The sequence below is a fragment of the Neophocaena asiaeorientalis genome, unplaced genomic scaffold (assembly GCF_003031525.2).
Source record: "Neophocaena asiaeorientalis asiaeorientalis breed wild unplaced genomic scaffold, Neophocaena_asiaeorientalis_V1.1 scaffold523, whole genome shotgun sequence".
Lineage (NCBI taxonomy): Eukaryota > Metazoa > Chordata > Mammalia > Artiodactyla > Phocoenidae > Neophocaena > Neophocaena asiaeorientalis.
The window spans coordinates 1,678,550-1,694,932 of record NW_020175436.1 but is presented as its reverse complement, the minus strand read 5'-3'; the positions used below and the strand labels follow the sequence as shown (position 1 = coordinate 1,694,932).

The window sequence follows — 16,383 nt, the reverse complement described above, 5'->3', positions numbered from 1 at the left end:
CTCAGTAGTCGTGGCTTGCGGGCTCTAGAGCACAGGCTCAGTAGTTGCGGCGCACGCACTTAGTTGCTCTGCGGCATGTGGGATCTTCCTGGACCAGGGCTCAAACCCGTATCCCCTGCGTTGACAGGCGGGTTCTCAACCACTGCGCCACCAGGGAAGCCCCTCTTCCCTTTCTTACTACACAAATGCAAAGGCCATGATCCCTTCTCTGAGAAGAAAAACACAGCTTTTGATCTGAGTTTCCACCAGACTCGGCAAATTCACAGGACAGGAGAGTAAATGTTGGCCAAGAGTTCAAAGAGCTCAAGGAGCTGGATCTTAACCTGGAGTTTGTCTAAGCCGCACGTTGAGGTGCTCAGCAAACTTGAGCAACAGGTGGAAGGGCTGGGGGTGGGCGTCTGGACCCCTGAGTGTTCCTGGACACGGCCTCCAGGCTGGAGAGAGGTGGGGAAGACGGGGTGGGGTGGGAGGAGGGACGGGAAGGAGGGGCTCCCAGGGCCCACCCCTGATCAAAGAGTTGCTCTATGCTATGTTTTATTCCTTGGCTTGAATTCAGCTTATGTTTAAAGCTATCATCCATGTGAAAACCATCCCACTAGACCATCCTTTTTCTGATGAGGAAACTGAGGGCCATAGATAGGAAGGGACTTGGCCAGTCCGTTTCCTCACCAAGAGGGAGCAGACAGGCTGGCGGGACGGCCCCCCCTCCCACCATGGTTTCTCCTTAAGACCCAGCTTGGTGCCCATCAGGACCAGCCCCAGTTGCTGGATTCCCCCAACCGCTTCCTGGGAGCCTTAGTGGCCAGATGACTAATTTGAATATCGAACGTTTCCCTGCCAAGAGGCTTTGTTCTAAGAACAAAACCATCCGCCAACAGCTACCACAGACCAATAAAGATACCGATTTTTCCACAAAGACTGTAACAACCTTTGAAATGAAAATCCTTGCTCTACTAGGGCTGCAATTAAGTAAGCATCTTTCCCCTGAGGTCCCTCCTTCCATCAAGACCTTGAGCTTATCCTGGTTTGCTCCTCCCCTCTCTGCTTCGATGCACAGAGCACACAAAGAAAGTCCAAACTCCCTCCAAAGTGTGGCTTAAGAGGAGGTGTGTGGGCTTTGAAGTCAAACAAGGCGAGGTCAACATCCCGACCCAGTCACGTACCTGATCTCAGGCGAGTGAGTGAGGCTCCCAGAGCCTCGGCTCGCTCAGCTGAAAAGATGGGAAAGAGCGCCACGTACTGTTGCAAACAGAACCACCTGGCCCAACAGGCACTCAAAAAGCAGTAGTTGCAACCCAAGTGTCCATCAAGGGGAGAATGGATGAACTAAAAACTCACACAATGGGATATTATTCAGCCTTAAAAAAAAAAAAAAAAAGGAAATTGATACAGGCTCCAACATGGATGAATCTGAGGACGTCCTGCTGACTGAAATAAGCTAGACACAAAAGAAAAAAATACTATATGATTCCACTTATATGAGGTACCTGCAGTAGTCAGATTCATAGAGACAGAAAGTAGGTGGGTGGGTGCCAGGGGCTGAGGGAGGGGAGGATGGGGCGTTAGTGTTTAATGAATAGAGTTTCAGCTCTGCAGGATGAAAAGAGTTCTAGAGACGGATGGGGGTGATGGCTGTACAGCAATGTGAATGTACTTAATGCCACTGAACTGCACACTTAAAAACGGTTAAGATGACGGGCTTCCCTGGTGGCGCAGTGGTTGAGAGTCCGCCTGCCGATGCAGGGGACACGGGTTCGTGCCCCGGTCCTGGAGGATCCCACATGCCGCGGCTCGGCGGGGCCCGTGAGCCATGGCTGCTGAGCCTGCGCGTCCGGAGCCTGTGCTCCGCAACGGGAGAGGCCACAACAGTGAGAGGCCCGCGTACCCTCCCCACCAAAAACAAAACAAAAACAAAAACAAAAATGGTTAAGATGGTATGTTTTGTGTTATGTGTATTTTACCATAACTTAAAAAATAATAAAGAAAAATAATTTTTAATGAGCTGAATTCTGTTGATACATACCCTAAATGTACTTTGCTCAAAGGTAATACATAGTGAAACCACTACTTCCCTTTTTCTATCTCCTATAACTAATACAGCCTAAAAGAAATAAAAAGCAGTAATTCTCAAAGTATATAGTCTGGAGACCTTTGGGCGGCCCTGAGGCCCTTTCAGGGAATCCATGACAGAAAACTTTTGTAACAACACTAACATGTTATATATCCTCTTTATTCTCATAAGCGTACAGTGGAGTTTTCCAGAGGCTCCAGTAACATGTGACATCCCAACAGACTGAACGCAGAAGCAGGTAGGAGAATCCACCTGTCTCTATTAAGCCAGACATAAAAGAGGTTCGAAAAATGTAAAACAATGCTATACTTCTCACTAAATTTTTAAGGAAAATAAAGATTAAAAAAATAAAAAGATGTTATTTATATCAACATGGGCACATTATCCTTTTTTAACGAATCGACAGTTCTAAATTTCAATATCTCGTATGGTAAATACCAGTAGATATAACCCACGTGAACTAAAGCTCTTTGAGGTCCCTAATAATTTGTAAGAGTGCAGAGGGGGCCTGGGATCAGAAAATCGCAGAATCACTGTTAAAAGGGAACCTTAGCGAGGTAGTCAATGCCCTGCGCGATCCCCTCCAGCCACTCTTGAGTGGAGCCAGCTGCCCAGAGGTCTCTAATTCACTGAGAAGGACGGCTGCCCGCCCATCACTGCCTGGGAAGTGGCTGGATTACACCCCTCCTCGGGGCTATGGTCGTTTTTCTCAAGGTGTGGCTCCAGGACCTCACCAAAGAAATGTGAATCCTTTGGCCCCATCAAAAACCTACTGAATCTGAACTCTGGAGGGGGTGTCCAGGGATCTATGTCATAACTAGCCTTCCAGGTGATTCTGAAGCACACTGACATTTGAGGTTCATCGGACTAGACGGTCACAGAAATTGACTGAGAATCACAGAAGACAGCTGTCAGAGCTGGGAGGTTATGCGCACGGGGGTCACCTGGGGGACCTGGTTAAAAACGCATATTCTCATTGGGCAGATCACAAAGGGGGCCGGTGAGTTTGCATTTCTAGCAAACTCCCAGGTGACGCTGATGCTGCTGCCCGCCCCCTCCCCGACTCCACACCTCACCTGAAAGCCCAGGGCCATCCAGTTCAGCACCTCTTAGCCTTTATCGAACTGCTAAGGTTCTGATGAAAGTTAGGGACTCTTCCTGGAAAAATGCGTGCGCCTATTAAACTCTGGGGGGAGTTTCCAGATGTTCCAGACCTTCTGAAGTTCACCTAAAGGATCACTGACTCTTTTGTTACCCTCTCTTTCTCATCTCGTGACATCTATCCCTGAGTTAAGGGGTTTCATACGCATTTTCGGTCACTCGTCCCCTCAGGCTGGCAGTCCCTTCTCTCTCAGATCCCCCCACCCAAATCCTACTCACCTCCCTGGGTCCAGTTCAAATGCTCCTTCCTTTGCTAAAAGTTAACTGTGTTTTCTTGTGGGCCCCCAGAGTAAGCTGGACCTCCATTACAGTCCTTTCTGCTGCCTTATTCCCTGGGTGTCTGTTACGTGCCTGTCTCCCCAAGAGCTGTTTAAGCCCTCAAAAGTTGTCACTCATCTCTAGATGTCCCCCGAAACTGGCACACAATAGATGGTGCACAGCTACTTGCTGGATGAACCAGTTCTTTACAATTGACACTGGTCAAAACATTTCTGACATTTCAACAGATTTGTCAGGCTCCAGCCCTCCCCGCAATTACGGGCCACCTCTGTTTCACAGCAGTTAGGATTCTTCTTACGAATGTCCAATTCAAAAGGATAAGAAAGAAAATGGAAAAAAGAGGTGGAAGAGAAAGAAACGGGCACACAACCCCACACCTTCCCTCTCCCTCTAGATGCTGCATGTGTGGTACCACAGCAGTGGGAGCCAGAGTGTCAAGGGCCTGTCGTAACCTATCCACAGGGCCTGGGGGCTGGGCCAGGGGAGGAGGCAGACAGGTGAGAGCAACTCTGACGCATGGGGCACTCGAGGTGATGGCACAGCCGGGCGGGGTCGTGTCCTCTGGGCACACAGAGGGCAGTGGGAGGGGGTTGGGTTTTGGGGGCTGGGGACCAAGCAGAGCCAGAGATTGAGAAAGGGTCAGCTAAGAGGTGACAGGGACCCAAACACCTGCTTCACAGTTTTATTTGGGGCTGTTTCCTTCCCAATCCCTAAAGGCTGAGGCAGCTGCCATTCAAGAACCTAGAACCAGCACTTCATTTCTCTCCCATCACCAAATGCTTCTCACCAGTCCGAGATGCACCTGAGTGATCCAAACACCTGGGAGAGGGTGACAGGCAGTGCATCGCACCTTGGTCTGGGATGCTGACTTCTAGTCCAGCCGAAAGAATTAGATGGGGGCCCCCCTACGATAAGCGTTAAACCTACAACAACTCTCTACTAATTCCGACATCGACTACAAACTTGGGGCTGCTTTCCGGGCCTTGCACAAGGACACGTCCTCCTTCCTGTCCCATGAGCCCGGGTCTCATTCCAAATAAGTCGGTTTCTCACAGTCCCCACCCTTCACCCTCATGGTCTCCATCTGTTCCAAGCTGAATTGTGTCTCCCCCAAATTCCTATGAAGTCCTAACTCCTAGTACCTCAGAACGTGACTGTATTTGGAGGTAAGGTCTTTAAAGAGGTAATTAAAGGAAAATGAGGTAATTAGGGTGGGCCTGATCCAATGTGACTGGTGTCCTGATAAGAAGAGGAAATCTGGACAGGGACACACACATACAGAGGAAATGCCATGGTGAAGACACAGCAAGAAGAGGGCCATGTACAAAGCAAGGAGAACCGCTTTAGAAGAAACCAACTGTGTAGACACCTTGATCTTGGATTTCTGGCCCCTAGAACAGTGAGATAATACATTTTGCTGTTTAAGCCCCCCAGGCTGTGGCACTTGGTTATGGCAGCCCTAGCTGACTAATGTACCATCTAAATCATCTTTATCTCTCAAAATCAAGGTTACTTCAAACTAATTCAAGACACTGTGATTCAATTCAAGCCAAAGGAAGCTCTTTAGCTGTCCACACTCTGGGCTGTGGCAGTGGGGCTCTGGCCTCAGTGGAGGGTGTGATACCCAAGCATCTTGTCATGACGTTGCCGGAGGCGCCTGGTATCTTACTGAATGAGTCAGATTACTGCTCGAATCAAGAAGTTCCTCTTCCAAGGCACCATCTTACTAATTAAAATCATTCTTGGAGAAGAGTTACTCGCCAAATCAAAAATGGGATGGCTGTGACCCTCGCTGGCAATGGTACCTCCTATGAGCAGCAGACGGGCTAGGGCTGGATGAGAGATGTGGTGAGATGCTCTCGTGCTCTTTGTCAATTAATTCGATCTATTCTTCTCTCTTTGGAGTGTTAGGAAACATCTTTTATCCTCTTTGGAATTACCCAGACGTAGCTGGGCATCGGGGTCCAGGGCCCACGAACAGAGGAGCAGGTACCCTGCTCAGATGAGGGCAGCTATGGGGGGGTGCAGCCAGGCCAGATGCTGCTGCTTTCAGTGAATCCAGTGAAAGGTGGCAGCCGCACCCATCACACATCATCCAAACCCCAGTGGGCATCTTTGAAAGGCATCCAGAGCTTGTGGCACACGGGTGACACCTAGAAGCCTCGCACACCTCTCAAAGGATACTTGGGGCCTGATGCAGGGCTTTTAGGTTCTGGCACTGTCTGTAATCACAGATGTCACTCCTCAGCAGAGATATCAAATCCCTGGCAGGAGGCCAGGAGCTGTCACCAATAAGAGGTGGGTTTCACCAGCCTCTCAGCCAGAGAATTGAGAAGAACCGGCTCCAAAACAGAGTTCAGCCCTCATTTCCCAATTTCAGAGAAGCAGGGGAGCCCCATGCGCCATCCCCACCCCGCTGCTCCCCTCATCACCCCAAATACACACACAGAGAAATGCACCGTCAGCCGGGAAGGACCAGCCCCGCTCTGGTGCCAGCTTCCCCTGAACCCATCGGTGAACTCACTTCTCATTAAAGCCACAGAAAATTCAAGGGGACAGAGATAAGTCCGATCAACGGGAAGAAGGAACGAGGAAGGCAAAAGAAGAACAAAAACCTTGCGGAGATCATTGCTCACAGGGCCCCAAACTTACTGGTTCCTGGAAGTAGAGCTGGTAATCAAAGGCAGGATTGGCTTTGATTATCTCCATTGGGGACACTTTGGGATTTGCTGGTATGAAGGGAGTATTCAAGCTGGCCACTGCCCTGTGGAAAGAAGAGGTGTCAAGACACAGACCCCATAAGAAGACAGTCTGTAAGGACCAGAAAGGACCTCATGTGTCAAAACGCAAGCTCAGAGTGGGAGAGCGCTACACACAAGATCTCACACCAGCAGTGCAGGGAGAACGGGACCTGAAACCATACTTCTTGACTCTCCAGCCCAGTGTGTGTGTGTGTGTGTGTGTTTTGCCACTAAAATGCAGTATTTCTCACCTACTTGCCTTCGACAAAGATACACGCACGTTACATGCAGTATATCCACCTTGATTAGAATACGTGAACAGTACAATCCTTCTCTAGTTTGTAAAAACACAGTCATTTCTTCCTTCCTTCACTCACTGTTTCCTCTGTGTTGAGTGTAATTCCACGCCACATACTAGGGGAGAGAAAATATAAAACCAATACTCCGAGAGCTTATTATAGTCCAATAAGGAAGGCTAGTCAAATACACCCATGACTATATTATGAGATAGACTGCAAAATGAGGCATAGGAATTCCTACAAAATACCACAGGAATTCAAGGAGATAAAGGATTTCTAGGTTTGGGCATCACGGAAGACCTTATGGAAGAGATAGCATTTGAACTTGACTTTTACATGTGGGGGAGAGGTAGGGAGGGGAACCAATACCTGCAAGGGAAACATCATGAGGTCGCCTGAGCCAGTTCTAGAATGAGGCAAAGCTTGGGGTTCAATTTGATGGAGCAAGGCGTCTACAGGGCCAGAGTCCAATTGGTTAAAGGGGCATCTTGGGAAATGAAGCCAGAAAGGCTCATGGGACCCAGAACATCAAGAGCCCTGAGTCTGGACTTGAAGCTGCAGAAAACCAAGAAAGCCATGAGGGCTTCTGGGAAGAGGTGAGAGTGGATGGAAGCTGCAGTCAGGAAGTGATGTATCAAGCAGCGATCCATCACGTGGATGCAGAGAGGGGGAGAAGCCAGCAGACTACTGTATTAGTCATCCTGAGGGGAAGAGGATGGCAGCAAAAGGAATAAAAGTGGGTGAATTTGAGAGACCAGACAAAGGCAGAATTGATACAAGTTAGCCAGGACTACATTTAGCCTGGCTGGTCGGCAAAGAATTCCGTATCCCACGCTTACCCTGTGGAAACTTGTTCCCAGAAAAGAAATAGATATATAAAATAGGAGCAATGGTATAATTAGGGCAAATAAAACAATCAATGGAAGGACTGGTGAGGCTTATCCAGCACCAACCAATAGAAATATAATGCAAAAAATATATATATATATAATGCAAGCCATATATATAATTAAAATTTTTCCAGTAGCCAAATTAAAACCAGTAAAAAGGAACATGTGAGATTAATTTTAAATATTATTTAATATTAATTAACTTAATTTTAAATTTAATGTTAACTTAAATGTTAATTTAATATTTAATCCAATATATCTAAAGTATTAATAATTTCAACATGTAATCAATATTAAGAATTATTAGTAAGATATTTTACATTCTTTTTTTCATACTAAGTCTTTGGAACCTGGAAGGTATTTTCTACTTATAGCAATCTCAATTCAAACTGGCCACATTTCAAAAGTTCAATAACCACGATTAGACAGTGCAGGTTAGGGTATAAAATAAGTTATACTGATGCCTATAAGTTCCTAATGCTACCACAGGGAACCTACTTTAAGCATTACTTAAATCACAAGTCAAGAAATTCTAGTTTTTACTAAATATTCTGAACAGAGTGGGGATTTCTTTTGAATCGCTTTGACATATCATTTATTCCATATATAAAAAAATCATCATTAAATGAGATGATAATATATAAATGCTGCTGCCAACTGCATTAAGATGAAGAAAAAGCTGAACCACAGCCTCCTTCTGGCAGCAGCGTCTCCAGGTGATTGTTAAAGAAAGGATATAAAACAAACAAGTGAATAGACCCTGATTTTTTTTTTTTTTTTTTTTTTTTTTTTTTATTATGCGGGCCTCTCACTGTTGTGGCCTCTCCCGTTGCAGAGCACAGGCTCCGGACGCACAGGCCCAGCGGCCACAGCTCACGGGCCCAGCCGCTCAGCTGCATGCGGGATCCTCCCGGACCGGGACACGAACCCGTGTCCCCTGCATCGGCAGGCGGACCCTCAACCACTGCGCCACCAGGGAAGCCCCGACCCTGATTTTAAATAGGTTCCCAAAGCTTATTTCAGTAGAAAGGCGAAACCAAGGATTCAAAGAAATATTCCACATTAAATGTGGGCTTTTTTTTCCTTTTCTTTCATTCATTGTCTGGCTAGAAAGGCAGAGATTTGCGCTGTTAGCAATATCCTTAAATAAAACATGCTCCCAGACCCAGAGATGCAGGGTCCCATCCTGGACAGCCCTGCGACAGGGTCTCAGTTCCCTCCCGCCCTCCCAGAAAGGAGGCAACAGGGCTGCTTTGATGAGAGCAGACATAGAATGAGCAACTACTCCAGAATCAACAGCAGGCAGGGTAGAAACAGCACAGGAGAAGAGGAACGGGAAACCAGAGCGCGCCTGCATCTCCGATCTGATGGTACTCTGCACAAAACCTCACTTGGTTCACGTTAAATCTTTTAAAATTCTCACAGGAGAACTAGATGAAGTTTAATAAAACAACAAGGTGGAGACCATATGTTGTTGCTCTATTTCTTTTTGTTCCCTTCAAGGAGCATCTAACACAGCCTGCAGAGTAACCTTTTGGTGAACTTGATTCTTAAGAGCTTTCTTATCTCACTTTTGAATGACAGAGAGAGAAGCTAAAGAGATCAAAACAGCGTGCAAAAACTTTAAAAATACTTTAGGAAATGTGTGATTCTTTCTGGTCTTTGAGATCATCCAGCCATTTGAGCTAGGGTTGAGCTGAGCAAAGTTTCTCCAGTGTTTCCATGCCTATAAACTCAGCCAAATAAAAAGTAACTGGATTAGTTAGGGAAACACAGATGGCTGCTAAGGATGTTGTTTTAATTAATTTGCTAAGATCCGAGGCTGAAATGGGAGGTCAGACAGACTTTAACTGCAGTTACCAGCTCAGATGGGGTGTGGCCACAAAGACCACCTGACTCTCCAGGTTCAAAACCCATCATCTGAAAGCTCCCACTTGTGCCCTGAAATGTCATTCTGAGAATGATTATGAGTGATGTGATGGCGATCATGACATATCATTCCAACCTGACATCTGTTTTTTTTGCAACTGTATTTTGCAGGTTGAAGAGTCGGGTAGGAGTGACCATTACCACTTTGTGGTTGAAGATACCAGGGCCTAACGGGTGAAGTGATTTGTCACGTAGCCAGTTCAGGGTAAAAGTGAAAGCCACATTTTCTGACTCTGACCAGGGCTAAAGTGTCTCCTGCCACTCAGTTCTATGACTCTGACATCCCCTGCTGCCTCACTTCCTCCCCTCAAAGTCCACCCTCATTTTCCTGCATTCCCACTGGCACTCAGGCCCTGAATTATTCGTTGCATTACTGGTGATTGGGACAGGCCTTGAGCCCAAGATGTTAGCTCATTAAACCCTCCCTACTTATACACCAATGAGCTGAGGGGCTACGGTGTCACCTTCCCAGATAATAACCCATTATTTTCAAGAAGTTTTATGGAATTCAAGACCTGAGGAAGGAGTCTAGGGAATTCAAGTCCAGTCTGACCCAAATTCTTGATGCCCGAGGCCTAATTACCTCACTCTCTTGGGGTAGAAGAGAGCCATATTCCACACCAGCATGCCACCCCAGTCGTGGCCAATGAACACAGCTTGAGCGATGCCCTAGGAGGACAAAGAAGGGGACTGAGTGTGAGTAGCTTTCCGGCACAGGAGATGGGATGCTGAGAGCCGGAGGCCTGGGGCTCCCCGTAGGCCTAACCGCAGCAGCTACGCCCAACACCCGCCCTCTTGAAGCCTCTGAAGGTCGGGCCCCACCGACCCTGCACACAAATGGCTGGCCTTTTAAATCTTCTCAGAAGACTGAGGCCATTGGCCATGAATTCCCTCTCTACCTTCCCACAAATCAAACTTTGTTCACCTCCTTTCCTCCCTTTTGTCTTCACGTTAGAATGACACCGCCCCTCCCCTCCGTGCTCATCTTTCACTGAGTGGTTATTATTCTGTTCCCCATTCTTTCGGATCTTTTCTACAAGCCTCAAAAGCATCCTTTACCTCCCAATTTCTCCCTGCACCTTCCTCTCTGCTGCTGTAACCACGAACGACCACAGCTCCCTTCATGCAGGATCTTCTGTGTCACAGGCCCTTTATCTGGAATCCTCCCAGTAACCTTCGAACTCACATTTTACAAATGAAAAGATGGCTCACAGCGGGCGGGTGACTTGCCCAGGCTGCACGGATGGTAAATGGGGGAACCGCCATTCAGACCCAGGTCTCCTAACCTAAAATCGGACTCCCTCCTCTATGCCACCCGCTGAGCGCTTTAGGGGCTCCAATCCGCCCCGGCCCCACCACCAGCTGGAAAGGTGGTTCCTTGCCTCAGCTCTCTGCCACACTCCGTCTCCTGTGTTCTCCCGCTTTTCACAACGGTTTATATCAGGTGCCTCCCTAACGACCTTCCTAAGTCCCTCCAGTGGCTTCTTCCCTGCTACGCCCAAGTCCACTGAAACTTCTCTCTTTAAGGCTACTAATCACTAAAAATTTTGTTCCCCTCTTGGTTCTCATTCTCCCGATCGTTCTGCAGTGTGAGTGAAACAAATGCTGCCTGGCGTATCAGTAAACAAAGGATGTTGCAGCCACCAAGCCACTGCAGTCACCCCGCTGGTGAACCCTCAGGGAACTCAGGATGGAGACAAACAGGCTGCCCACTGCCAAGCCCTCAGTCACTGCAGCCACCCTCAGTGGGGCACCCGGAGGGGATTCAGGATGGAGAAAAGCAGGATACCGGCCCCAGCTAGCAGAGGTGCATGTCGAAGGAATGATTTCTATGAGCCCAGACTCTTGCACCTTCCAATACAGAGAAAAATGCTAAATTCCTTAACTTGAGATACGTGGTTTTCTTTAATCAAGAGTAATCTTTTGATGTTCCGACTACCTAGTCTTTGTTGCAGAAACTACTATATATCCTGCCTCCTCTCTTACCTCTCTGGAAGCGGTCTCAGAGCTATCTGAGATGCTGTATCGGGCTTACGTCCTCAGTTTGTCCACCAAATAAAACACAATTCTCAACCTTTAGGTTGTGCTTTTTTTTTTAGTCAATAGCAGCATGAGGCATTTCCTTTGAAACATTCTTCCCTGGGCTTCTGTGAAACTCTGCTTTCCAGACTCTTCTTACTTCCCTGAGTCTACGACTCCCTCTCTACCTCTCACTTGGGACTATTCCATGGCTCAGCCTTCAGGCCTGTCGTTGGGGAGCTCATCTCCTCCAAAGGCTTCAGGCACCACCTCCAGGTGGCAAATGACTACCTCATCTGGTCACCCAGGTTATCCAGGTTGGCCCAGTCTCCTTCCCACATATCCTAGTCATGACTGGGCCGGGGACGGACACCTGACCCAGCTGGCCAGCAACCACAGAGACTCCCTCTCAACCATCAGAATAAGAGACGTTCCCAGCCAGTTGGAAATCTTCTAGAAAAAGTCAGGAGTGGGGCGGCCACACTGGGCCTTAGCTATCCCCATCACACTCAAAAGTTCCAAAGCCAGTTCCACAGGACTGAGAATCTGCAGGCGATGGGACATGACATTGTTACCGCACGTCCTACACCAGGCCCTGCTGTAGATCTGGAACTCCTTCGTCATCTCAGCCCCCCTGTACTGTCACTGTCCTGGCTGGGCCCTCTGCCCCCTCAGCCATGCTGCGGGGTCTCCCTTCTGCCACGTGACCTGACTGAAGGTGGCAGAGGGTGTACCTGAGTCTCAGAAGAGTGTGTGTGCTCTGCGGCAGTGTATTCTCGGATGACCACTGTTGATCGTTTTCATTGAGTTTGATATTCCAAACCATGTTAAATGAAGACATTCGATTTTAAATATGTCAAAAGGGATGGAAGTTTTAAGAAGCTGGGAAGTATTAGCCTATCGGATGTTTCCCAACCTTCTTCAGCTGGCACTAAGGCTCTTCATCTGGCTTAAAGCCAACAGAGACATTCTATCCCCTGGAAGATGCTTTTCATGAAACAAGAACCAAACCAATCTCACCTCTATATTCTCCAAACCTGTCTTTATAATCCCTTCCGACCCACCACCCCACCTTCCCCCTCCCATACCGCTCCCTCCAGGGCTCTAACAGCTGACACCTTCAAAGGTCACAGCTTTTCTTTAATTGCCCACTTCCAAACAGAATTCTCCAAAGAGATGAGTTCAAAATAATTACTTACCAACTTATCCAGGAAGGTGACCATGTCCTAAGAGAGAAAACACACACACAAAATCAGAACTGTATTTATCACCTCAGCGGCTCCGAGGTCAGAATTACTGTGTTTGCCTTGGTTACAGTCTGAATTGTGTCCCCTACCTTCCCCGCCCTACGAAATTCATATGCTGAAGCCCAAACCCTAACCCCTGGTACTTCAGAATGTGACTCTACTTGGAGATAGGATCTTAAGTAAAGATGTGACTAAGTTAAATGGGGTCATTAGGGCAGGTCCTGATCCAATATAAGACAGAAGATTTGGACACAGACACATACAGAGGAAAGACGAGAACAACAAGAGAAGCCACCACAATGAGAAGCCTGTGCACCGCAACGAAGAGTAGCCCCTGCTCGCCACAACTAGAGGAAGCTGGCACGCAGCAACAAAGACCCAACTCAGCCAAAAATAAATAAATAAACTAATTAATTAATTAAAAAAAAAAGGCAACAACAGATATGTCCAGAGGGCCAGACTGCACGCCCCTCCTGGCAGCAGTGGCGTGAGAGCAGAGTACGAACTGCAGTGGCTGGAGTCATGGCAGGACAGGCATTTAGAAAGTTTCTTCCCTTCTTTGGCCAAGTGTTAGTTGAAAGAAGTGCAGCCAAACCTGTATCCAAAGGAGGCATTATGCTTCCAGAAAAAACTCAAGGAAAAGTATTGCAAGCAACAGTAGTTGCCGTTGGACCGGGCTCTAAAGGAAAGGTTGGAGAGATTCAACTAGTTAGCATGAAAGCTGGAGATGAAGTTCTCTTCCCAGAATATGGATGCACCAAAGTAGTTCTAGATGACAAGGATTACTTCTTATTTAGAGATGGTGACATTCTTGGAAAATACGTAGACTGAAATAAGTCACTATTGAAATGGCATCACTGAGACTGCCCATTCCACTGAAGTTCTGAACTCTTTTCATCATGTAAATAATTTCCATGTTTCTCTTTTATAATAAACTAAGGGGGAAAAAAAAGTAAGCACAGATGACAGGTTCCATTGGTGAAATGACACACATATTTTTTTAGAAGGAGGCTCACAGTATTGGTGTAATTCACTTCAATCATTTATTTTCATCTTCCCTCCGCAAAGAGAGGGGAACAATTATTGAATGGTGTCAGGAGGTCTTTTGAACCCTCTGTTATATGGACTGAATGTCTGTGTCCCCTCAAAATTCCTATGTTGAAGCCCTAATCCCCAGTGTGACTGTATTTGAAGACAGGGTCTTTACAGAATTACAGTTAAATGAGGTCATGAGGGTGCGGCCCTGACCTGATAAGATTAGCGTTCTTGTAAGAAGAGTCCCAGAGAGCCGGCTCTCTCTCCCTGCCATGTGAAGACAGTGAGAAGGTGGTCACCCCCAGGCCAGGAGAGGGTGCTCACCAGAACCTGACCCTGCTGGCACCCAGATCTCGGAACTGTGAGAAACACATTTCTGTTGTTTAAACCACCTGGTCTGTGGTGTCTTGTTATGTCAGCCTGTTATGTGTACATTAGTCGGCTTGTTATGTCAGCCCAAGCCGACTAATGTACACACTAATGGGGAATTTAGCTGAGGGTTTCCCAGAAATCCTATAATGTGCAAAGTGAGGTTCCCGATGAGGAACCAACAGACTGTCTGATGTTAAGAGGGTCTCTAAGGGATGAAGGGTGCAGAATTGTGGTCCAGCTACAGTGGTTGAGGTGAGTTGGGACCCCCATCAGTGAGAGGAGCGATTAAAGAGGAATGGGGGGAAATTAAATAGGTGCAGGGACGCCTTTACCTTCTCCTTCTAGGACCCCCAGGTGATGTTGTCCAAACCACTCCCTCAGCACTACAGTTTTATTCATAGCATCTCTCTGCTTTCTTCTTTATTATTCCTTTAACTTTGGGGTTCTCAGACTGGCTCCTCAGATTTGTCCAAGCACGGACAAGTCCCATGCTCCCCTTATGAGACATCAAGCCTGCATGTGGGGCCTGATGGGGTGCTTCAGGCAGAGATGTGACCCTCCTAGATGAAGGCTTTCTGTAATTTTAGCATAATCACTGGCATCGCCAGTTTTCTGGCCAAGCGGGAGGCTGTTTCTTCCTCTCGGTCCCTCCAGCCTTTGCTTTTGCTCCAGGGCTGATGGAGGTTTGGGTGACAGTCTCTCCTCACCTCAGCCTTGGCCTTCCCCTGCAAGCTCTAAGATGAGGGTCCCTCTCCCCGATGGTGCGTATGTCTATCTTAGAACAGGAACACCTCTGCAGTCCCCAGTCCACACACTAACTCCCTAGGTCTGGCCAACAATGTGTTTACCACAAAAAAGTGATTTTTAAAAATTCTCAGAAGGGAAAGGTGATACGGTGGGGTAGCTAAGAGCAGGAGCATGGGAGCTACTGCAGGGTTTAAACCTGGCTCTACAAGCTGTTGACCTCAGGCAATTACTTAACCTCCCCATGACTCAGTTTCCTCTTCCATCAAATACTTAGAAAAGTACTTGATATACAGTCAACGTTGGCTATTATTTCAAAATACTTCGACTTTCAGAAAGAATTTGTACCCAAATGTTGTGAAATGCTGCTTTCCTAGGATTTAAATGAACACCCACACTTCTGTCTTATATCAATGAAAACAAAAGGATGGAGAAGAAGTTACAGATGTTACCCAAAAATCCTTCTTACGTTGCATAACACTTCCATGGAATATTCTTCTATTTCTGCAATTAAAAATAAAAGAAATACACTTAATTTGCATGTTTAAAAATTACCAGAAAACTAAAAGAGCCCCTTTGGCAAAAAAAAAAATATCTTATTAAATTCTTAGGTTGATATAGTCTGCTTGTTTATTTTTGTTGTTGTTGCCTGTGCTTTTGGTGTCATATCCATGAAACCATTGCTAATACCAACATCATGAAGCTTTTCCACTATGTTTTCATTTAGGAATTTTAGTGTCATGTCTTCAGTTTAAGCCTATAATTCACTTTGAGTTGTTTTTTGTGGATGGTGTAAGATAAGGGTACAATTTCATTATTTTGCATATGGATATTCAGTTTTTACAACACTATTTGTTGAACAGACTGTCCTTTCCCCATTGAGTGGCCTTGGCACCCTTGTTGAAGGTTATCTGACCAGATACACAAGGGTTCATTTCTGGACTCTCTATTCCATTGGTGTGTATGTCTGTCTTTATACCAATACCATACTGTATTGATTACTGTAGCCTTGTAATGTATTTTGAAATCAAGAAGTATGAGTCCTCCAGCTTTATTCTTTCTTAAGATTGATTTGACTATTTGTAGTCTTTTGTGGATCCATATGAATTGTAGAATTGTTTTTTCTAGTTTTATAAAAAATGTCATTGGGATTTTGATAGGGATTGCATGGACTCTGTAGATTGCTTTGGGCAGTATGGACATTTTACCAATAGCAATTCCAGAAAAGAAAAAGAAAGAAAAACAGAGAAAACAGGAGAAAAAAATTTTCAAAGAAATAATTCAAGAAAATTTCCAAGAACTGAAAGTTAAATGTACCCAGAAAAGTAGATGAAAAAAGACCCATATCATAGCACAATATAATAACATTTTAGAACACAACAGATAAAGATCCTAAAAGTCTCAAGGGTAAGGAAAAAAGGTACCATGGCACTGGAATGCTGTATAGCAACAAGGGAAGCTAGAAAATACTAGGACAAAGGCTTCATAATTTTAAGGGAAAATAATTTGTTACTTAAAATCTACTGCCAAATGATCTAAAATTTATATACAAATGATCTGAAATGTACATATATGCATTCCAAATCATTGCACTTG

The 16,383-nt window shown here is 46.2% G+C and overlaps 1 protein-coding gene and 1 pseudogene across 2 annotated transcripts in view; one reads left to right on the top strand and one right to left on the bottom strand.

The window, feature by feature from the left end:
* EPHX2 (epoxide hydrolase 2) overlaps window positions 1–16,383 on the bottom strand; it is a 57,319-nt gene that overhangs the window by 14,083 nt on the left and 26,853 nt on the right. For both annotated transcript variants that reach the window (XM_024767754.1, XM_024767755.1), the window contains 4 exons: window positions 15,257–15,291; window positions 12,589–12,615; window positions 9,954–10,039; window positions 6,164–6,275 (listed from right to left, as the gene is read on the bottom strand). In XM_024767754.1, coding sequence (XP_024623522.1) covers window positions 6,164–6,275; window positions 9,954–10,039; window positions 12,589–12,615; window positions 15,257–15,291 — 260 coding nt within the window. The remainder of the gene's footprint in view (window positions 1–6,163; window positions 6,276–9,953; window positions 10,040–12,588; window positions 12,616–15,256; window positions 15,292–16,383) is intronic.
* On the top strand, window positions 13,159–13,467 carry LOC112415003 (10 kDa heat shock protein, mitochondrial pseudogene; annotated as a pseudogene).